The sequence below is a fragment of the Sander lucioperca genome, chromosome 6 (genome assembly GCF_008315115.2).
Source record: "Sander lucioperca isolate FBNREF2018 chromosome 6, SLUC_FBN_1.2, whole genome shotgun sequence".
Classification (NCBI taxonomy): Eukaryota; Metazoa; Chordata; class Actinopteri; order Perciformes; family Percidae; genus Sander; species Sander lucioperca.
The window spans coordinates 26608135-26617166 of NC_050178.1; the positions used below are offsets into that span (position 1 = coordinate 26608135).

Here is a 9032-nt window from a genome sequence, read left to right on the forward strand (position 1 = left end):
ACAACACTGTCGGCACGTCCACATGATGCAAGCCTTCCGTAATGCCCCCCCCCTCCTCCATGCAGTGTCTAGTAGCCAAGGCGGACACGGAGGATTAAAAACATGATGGACTCTTCAGAAGAGGTCATTATCTTCACTCCAGTTTCTGTGCAGGAAAAGTCACCGGACACCACAGTCTTCTGAACATAGTCATACTGAGAAATCCAGAGAGAGTTGTGTGGAGCTGATAATTAGCTTTGTACCTACTCATTTGGCTTGAATGTAACGGACGTTCATTAATATCAAAAAGTTACGCACTAAAGCTTTAAAGCAGCCATATTATGCTCATTTTCAGGTTCATAATTGTATTTTAAGGTTGTACCAGAATAGGTTTACATGGTTTAATTTTCAAAAAACACCATATTTGTGTTGTACTGCAGTGCTCTCTCTCACTGCTGCAGATCCTCTTTTCACCTGGTCTCTGTTTTACAGAGTGAGACCTCTTTTCTTCTTCTTCTTCTGTACTATCTTTGATTGCACTCGCACATGCTCAGTAGCTCAGATGTAGATCATGTCAGCTAGCTAGCTCCATAGACAGTAAAAGAGAGGCTGTTTCTACAACTTCGGTCAGTTACAAGGCAGGATTAGCTGGGAGACTTCTAAATGAGGGCACACATGGAAGTAGTTCTTTTGTAGATTATGGTGAACTTGTGTGTGTTGTAGCAGTGCTTTGCTATTGAGAACGAGGTAGCATGCTAGCGTTAGCATTAGCATGCTAACGCTAACGCTACGAGCTAATGGTTGCGGTTAGCCTGCTCGTTTCGGCTTGTGACGTCACAAGCCGTGCCGATTTTGACCAGCTCACCCAGAGACTGAAGGCAGGACACATTCAGAAACCGTATCTCACTCTAAACACCATGGATGGATTTTTTTCAAAGTTTGTATGTGTGTGGAAGTACCAGAGACACAACAGAACACCCCAAATCCCAGAAAAAGTGTTTTTTTCATAATATGGGCACTATAAGTCAGTGCTAAAAGTTAAGTGGAGATTTGAAAATATGACTACGCCAAAGTTTTCAACCGAGCCACCCCACTGTAGGGCGGATGTGAGCAGATGTGGCTGAGTGGCCGAGAGCGGGGGTTATCACAGCGATGAGTGCTAAATCTTGACACTGTCTGGAGGGGAAGAGGAAAAGAAGGCCATCAAAGAGAAGGAGAGAGAAAGATAATCTGAACTGTTGAGAGGAGGAGATGAGAGGGTGAATGGAGAGGAGGAGCTGTTTGACCTCTGGAAGGATGATATATTAATTATACCACATTTGCAAATAGTACTAAACATAATGCACTAACGCTAAACATGAACTATTTCTACTTCTATCACTTTTACCATCCAATATCAGGAGGGTTTGAAAGAAGTGAGATGTAGCTAACAGCTGATCTATATGTAATAAAACCAATAATTAGGATGTCATTAACCCTTTTTATACACTCAGCTGGTGTACAAGATTGAGCATGACTTTGTGTTGTGCATAATGGCTTTGTCAATAATCTGACAGCAGAATTCTCTGCAATCTGGATCTGTGCCACAGCACATTGAGATTGAGCTAACACGGGCTAACAGGGCTTTACAGAGGTATGTGTGGTCTTGGGAACTCATAACCCGAGCCTATAAAACAAGCTTGAGAAACCTTAAGGAAAACATGTCTACTTCGTCAGAATGACAGCCTCTAAGTTCATTTTGTTGGAATTTGCCTTATTAAGGGCCATTTTGATATTCAAACTCTGTCCACTGTATGGAGGAGCCTGCAAATACTGAATAATACAATAGTAAAATAGTTAGGTTATCACATTTACTACAGTTGTCATAGATGAGCATGCGCCACTGTGTAGCTAATTCAGTGCAAATGGCCATCTCATGTAAATGTGCTGCTTGGATTTAATGCAGTTTATTGTTTTATATGTTCTTGTACATATCCTTGAATATACTTTGGATTTTGCACTGTGTTTTTCCATGACCTCCCTGAAAGGAGTAGTTCAACATTTTGGGAAATGCCTGATTTGTTTTCTTTCTGAGAGTGAGATAAGAAGATCAATGTCTGTTTGTTTGTTGAGCTAGAGTCAAATCAGTGGTATAGTCTACGTGATACACACCTCTTGGAAAGCTCCAGGATTTCTATATACCCACTTAAAAGGGACCAATGACACGCAACAACACACTTTCCATTACACTTTTGATGTGTTTTTTGATGTTTTTTTCTTCTTCACATAGGCTAAATAAAGGTATTTCCACCATAAATTGGTGCATAAAAGTGTATTCGAATACAGGAAATGAAGTCCCCCACCCCCAAGGCCAATATATACTGTATATACAGTACAGTATACCCACTACACATTAGACTACACCACTGAGTCAAAGCGTGGTTAGCCTAGCTCAGCATGAAGATTGGAAGCAGAGGTAAACAGCTAGCCTGTTCTGTTAATTTCAGAGTACAAATAAGTCATTTAAGAGCATGTATTACTACTGTGTGTGCAGATTTCTTTATTTTTGCCCCATGACACCTGCCAGGTGTCACACCTGCCACAACAAAAAGTGTGTGGAAAAACATCTATCTCAATAGTCTGTCTATTTAAATCTAAGGTTATAGAAAATTAAAACGGCAAAAAATGGCAAACTATTTTCCACTTTTTAAAGTGTAAATAAACTTGTTGGAGGTGTTTCTTTAAATCAAGAATGATCCGTGTCTGTGTGCCTTGTTTGAAGAAACTAGCATTTCTTTAAAAACTCCATGACTGCGTTACGTGAAACTGCACTAGAAATGACAAGTTATCTCAGGTCATCTGCAAAACTTTCCATTGTTTGAAAAAACTATGATTTTGAAACTCAACATACACGTTGAGTAGTGTTGACTGTACATAATCAGGGTTGAGAAAGCCTATTTCTGTAAGGTGCAGCTGGGGCTGAAGATATGAGACTGAAGTGAGGTGAGGTGGATGTGTGAGGATCAGGGCATCCAGACTGATGCCATTTTCTCACACATCTTAGATTGTGTGTGTGTGTGTGTGTGTGTGTGTGTGTGTGTGTGTGTGTGTGTGTGTGTGTGTGTTCAGTATATCTCCCTGACCTGTCTGGCCTGGAGGTGGTTTGTATGATAAGCCACTTTCCCTCCTCTTAGTGTCCTCACAACCAGACATTTATCCAAAACATTCCCACAATGTCATGGGAACCAACCCTCTGCTTCATCTGAATGGTGTCGTCAAATTAAATCATACCCTGGTTCAAAGGGAAACATTGTCTGTGACAATAACTGTATTAAAGTGACACTATGGTGGAGATAATATATGTCTATCTTGTTTGTGTCTCACCTTGTATCACTTTAACCACAGATTCGGTACTTTCAACTTCTTCTCCTGAATGTTCCTTTGCGACCTCTTCTTTCAGGCCTCCCCACCTACTGCACACTAAAGAGGTCTTGTTGGTTGTGTTTTTCCTTTCTTTTAGGTACCTGGCCAAGCTGTCGTCAGTGGGAAGCATCAGGGATGAGGAGACGTGCGAGAGGTTACGAGGCCTCATCCAGAGACAGGTACATACCCCGTACATACCTTTTTGCACATCATTTACTAAAAAGTGTGTTTAACAGTGGGGAATATCACAACAGTTGGGGTGATTGGGACACAGAAATACTGTGAAAACAACGTTAATCGTTTTAAAGAAATGTGATATTCTGCAGCAATAATCAGCTAAGAACAAAAAGGATGAGTCCTTGTTGTGAGAGGAAGTTTGCAGTTTTCTCTAGCATGCTCTCATGTATCCATAGAAAGGTACCACAATTGATTTGGTAATGACATATCAATACCAAAATGAATACTGGTAAATGTTGGTTTTTTTTCCAGGAGACATTTACGTTAAATGAGAAAGTAAAGTATTTTATTAGTATGTGTGCTGTGTTCGTGGCTGACGTAGCTCCTGTGTGTCTCTGCTGCAGGTCCAGATCTGTAAGCGCAGTGTGGAGGTGATGGATGCGGTGCGTCGTGGAGCCCAGCTGGCTATAGACGAGTGTCAGTTCCAGTTTCGCAACCGTCGATGGAACTGCTCCACTCTGGAGAACATGCCTGTGTTTGGCAAAGTGGTCACCCAGGGTAAGATCATACACTGCAGTGATTCCTGTCTCCAACTTCCTGCAAGCATCTGGACACAAAGGACACCACAGCCATAGGCGTCATTTACAGGGGGGGGGGCATGGGGGGGTTACAACACATTTTTTCCATGGTTTTGTTGCCTTTTAAATGTTTTCTGGACAATTTTTACGACATTTTTTTGTTGCTTTTACCGAAAATTTTGTTGCTTTGTTTTTATGTCACCTTTTGACGTTTTTATACTATTTCCCCCAATGTTGAACCCAAAGTTATGCCCTTATCCACAGCTGATTCACACTAAAACAAATTTATCAGTTCACTTTTCTACCTGCATGCATTAACAAAATTGGGCCCTGATTATCTTTGATTTCACAAAGCTGATTTGATGTGGATTATTCCATTCCATTTTAAAATATTCTGACATCTTTTAGCTTGTTTCCATTTGTACTGGCCTAACCAGTTACTGCATGTTGATGTCTGGGCTCCTTCTCTTAGACTTTAATACACTCTTTATCTGTAGAAGGTTTTTTTTGCCATTCAGAATGAGAAGCTCTTTTCAGTTACATAATGCAAAGCAATATGACTGTGTGTGTATGTGTGTGGCTGTTTGTGTATGTGTTAGGCACCCGTGAGGCAGCCTTTGTATATGCCATCTCAGCAGCCAGTGTGGCGTTTGCGGTCACAAGGGCCTGCAGCAGTGGAGAGCTGGAAAAATGTGGCTGCGACCACAATGTACATGGAGTCAGTCCAGAGGGTAGGTCTCTCTCTCTTTCTCTTTCACACAAACACACAAACACACGGACACACACACAACGGAAACAGAAGGACCAACTGATCCAGTACATTTTAATGCAATCATTTGAAAGACTAAATAATGTGACAGTATTTTCATTGAAAAGGCCAGACAGATATCACTAGCAGCATATTATTTTTTGCCATCTTATCTCCATGTGTGTATAGCCATATCTTTTAAATATCATTATCACACATTACTACAATCATCAACCATCATTTCATCAATTCCAAATTACTGAAACATGGCTGCAAAATAGTGTAGTGTTTAAGCAATGTTTAAAGTGCCATACAGATAACCACTTCCTGTCTCTGTCTTAATAAATTGTCATAGGGTTCCAGTGGTCAGGCTGCAGTGATAACATTGCATATGGAGTGGCCTTTTCCCAATCCTTTGTGGATGTGAGGGAGAGGAGTAAAGGCCAGTCCTCCAGCCGGGCTCTCATGAACCTGCACAACAACGAGGCTGGCAGGAAGGTAACTCACTGCCAGTGACGTAAAATGGGAATCAGCCCTTTTGTAGAACACTGCACTTCTTTTAGTACAAAGCACCCAAAAGGTTGTGGTGGCAATTCTTTTTCTGATATACCTTTGCTGTTGTTCCTTCGCAATGCTTTTGTGTTACCTCACAATAATTTAGTTGGGACAATTCCGGCAAGTCTTAAATCTTTCTAGGTAATTTGAGACAAGTCCAAGTCGAGTCTGAGGTCATTCAAATAAGTCCAGGTCAAGTTTCAAGTCATTCAAGACAAGTCCAAGTCAAGTCTCAAACTATTTGAGACAAGTTCAAGTCAGGTTTAAAATCATTCAAGATAAGTCCAGCTCAAGTCTTAAATATTACTAGATATGTCCAATTCAAGTTTCAAGTCAATCAAGACAAGTGCAAGTCTATTCTCCACTAATCTGAGTCCAAGTCATGTTATTTGAGACAAGTCCGAGTAAAAAAAAGATTACAAAATACAGTATTTTAAGTTTCATTGCAGTCAAGTCAAAATCAAATCCCAATGAACTTTGACTTGAGTGCAAGTCTTAAGTATACAGCTCTGGTAGCAGTAGGTAGTTGTTACTGTAAGCCCAAACAGTCAGCATTTGAGAGATGGATGCAGCTATCCACAGCAGCTATTCTGTATGAATATTGTGCATAGTCAAGTTCTTTCTGCTAACCAAAGGTTCTTTGGCATCTCTGCAGGCCATTCTGTCCCACATGCGTGTGGAGTGCAAATGCCACGGCGTGTCAGGCTCCTGTGAGGTAAAGACCTGCTGGAAAGCCATGCCGCCCTTCCGCAAAGTGGGCAATGTCATCAAGGAGAAGTTTGACGGTGCCACTGAGGTGGAGCAGCGCAAGGTGGGCACCACCAAAGTCCTGGCACCTCGAAACTCCCAGTTCAAACCTCACACAGACGAAGATTTGGTCTACCTGGAGCCCAGTCCAGATTTCTGCGACTATGACCCACGCACGCCGGGTATGCTGGGCACGGTGGGCCGCCAGTGTAACCGAACGTCAAAGGCCATCGACGGCTGCGAGCTGATGTGCTGTGGCCGCGGCTTCCAGACGCAGGAAGTGGAGGTGGTGGACAGGTGCAGCTGTAAGTTCCACTGGTGCTGTTATGTCAAATGCAAACAGTGCCGCAAAATGGTGGAGATGCATACTTGCCGGTGATGGGAGTGGGGGGGGGGGGCACAGAGGGCACTGCTGATGAACAAAACAAACGCCCCACACTCCTGCTCAATTACCAAGGCCAAAGGGAGCAAGGAGGACTTTTGAACCTCCCTCTTCTTCTGCTTGAAACACCCCATCATCCTACTACTGGTCAACGGAAACAGACTGAGTGGCTTAAACGTCAAATGTCATCCTATTCATTTTACACCACCTTAATGAAAATCAGTAGATTATGCATGGGATTCCCTACAAAGTTACAGAGGCAGTTTGTTTCTTCTCAAGTAGAGAGCATCTTTTACTTTCTGTCTCCCTCCCTCACTCTCATATTTGCTTTGTCATTGATGCTTCTTATTTTTGTAATGTTTAACTTATTTGTTGAGACTGAGGAGATTGACGGTTGGTGGACCTAGAAGGAGGGGACAGACGAATGGAGATAATTAGGGACAAACTGGACCCATGGGTGGGCAGATGGGTGGGTGGGGTTAAGGGTTTGGGTTGGGATTGGGGTCAAGGGGAGGGTTGTTTGCCCTCTATCCTTGCTGCTGCTGCTGCTTCGGGGACTCACTTGGAGTGCTGGATGTCAAAAAGGGAAACGCTGAGTCTGTCAGAGGACAGACTTGAACAACAAGGAGGAACATGTCGCAGACGGACTTTCTGTGATTTGCTTCTTGAGTGTACATGGCTGTGCTGAGGTCCAGTCATTTATTTTGCCCCCTGCAATGCCGTGATGCTGCTCCACTTACACACACTCACTGTCTTTCTGTCAGAGGGAGGATGATGATGGACAGGTGAAAGCCACTGTCAGCTCCTTCCTGTCTTTTCTGTAGACCCGTAGCATTGGCAGGTGATAGGCATGAGACACACAAAACACACACATTCCCAGGAAACATTGCTTCAAATCAGCACCTGTATTCATGCACAGCTGATACCTGCAACCAGAAACCAGAAACCTTATATCCAAACAGTTTTCAGATCAGATTGTCAATGATTTGTTACCATTACAGAACATCATATTGTAAAAATCCTGGATTGATGTTGACCTTGGCCTTCTCCTGCACGTTGCTATCTGCCAAACGCTAGTTGGCTTAATGCAAACACGAGCAAACACACAGAGACATGCATGCACCAGCAAACACACAATGTAAACACACACACATACACAAAGGGGTCTGCCAGAGGGTTGCCGAGCATGTTCACCATGCATGATGACTGAAGCACTTTCTCTCCAAGCGCACATAGAGCCCTCGCCCCACAGCAGCGAACCTCTGACCACATTTTCAATTTTCCTTGTTCCTTTCATACTGTACACACACACACACACGCACACACACACACACACACACACAATTTCCCATGCCACTGTCAGGACTCTATTGTTGTCTTGTACCACCATAAAGCCAAGCTTTCCTATAATAACGTGCTATCATTATAGAGACATACTGTAGATCTGTAAAGACTTATACACTGAAGAAGACTATACTGCCTATGAATGTATGTTAATACGGAATATATGCTTTGTCAAAAATGACTGTTGTCGCTTCTTTCAAAAATAATATATATGTGTGTGTGTGTGTGTGTGTGTGTGTGTGTGTGTGTGTGTGTGTGTGGTTGCCCAAAAGAAAAGAAAGAACATGAGAAGATAGAAAGATGGAAAGTGAGAGAGAGCAGATCCTTTTCCACCACCAAGCCCTGACACACACACACACACACACACACACACACACACACACACACACACAAACACACACACACACACACACACACACAGTCCTGCTGACAGACATACACATATTTCAATAAAATTGTCCATTTCCCGTGTCTTTCAGCTGCGTTATTATGTGGCCACATTTTGCACCATGTAGCATTTTGTGTGTGTATGTATGTGTGTGTGTGTGTGTGTGTCTATGTGTGTGTGTGTGTGTGTGTGTGTGTGTGTGTGTGTGTATACCACACAAATATATATATATATATTTGTGGTATATATATATATATATATATTTGTGTGGTCTAACTAATAGAACTCCTACCTGATGTCATCACTGGTCTCATCTCTACCTGATGCCATTGCTGACCTCATGTCTGTCTCATTCACTCCTTGTCTGTGTTCTTCTCCACTAAGACATCTTGTCAAACAAACATTATGTAATAGATTTTCCATATTAGTTTTTCCAAATTAATAATATTAAGAAATTAATCTGTTGGTATCAAGTGGCTCCCCCTACACTTCCACCTAATGTTAGTCCTACCTGTTGCCTTCCCCTGTCTTTCCTGATCCACCATCCTTACACCTGAATGAAATGAACTCACTGTTAAATATAGCAGCCTAAATTCAGTTCTTAAATCAGCCTAGTGATGGCATCAGATAAGACAACTATTATGCAGTAAGGTTGTGCTGCTGTTGAAATTACATTCACATTTTGGATTATAAAAAGTACAAATACGGAGAGCCACTTAGCACAGACCTTTA

The 9032-nt window shown here is 42.3% G+C and overlaps 1 protein-coding gene across 1 annotated transcript in view; it reads left to right on the plus strand.

Moving 5' to 3' along the window:
* Positions 1-8093, plus strand: part of wnt4 (wingless-type MMTV integration site family, member 4) — a 25686-nt gene extending 17593 nt beyond the window's left edge. The window contains exons 2-6 of the mRNA XM_031307536.2: positions 3479-3560; positions 3963-4116; positions 4736-4867; positions 5240-5382; positions 6095-8093. Of these exons, the coding sequence (XP_031163396.1) occupies positions 3479-3560; positions 3963-4116; positions 4736-4867; positions 5240-5382; positions 6095-6565 (982 nt within the window). The 3' untranslated portion in view covers positions 6566-8093. The remainder of the gene's footprint in view (positions 1-3478; positions 3561-3962; positions 4117-4735; positions 4868-5239; positions 5383-6094) is intronic.
* The last annotated feature ends 939 nt before the right edge of the window (positions 8094-9032 follow it).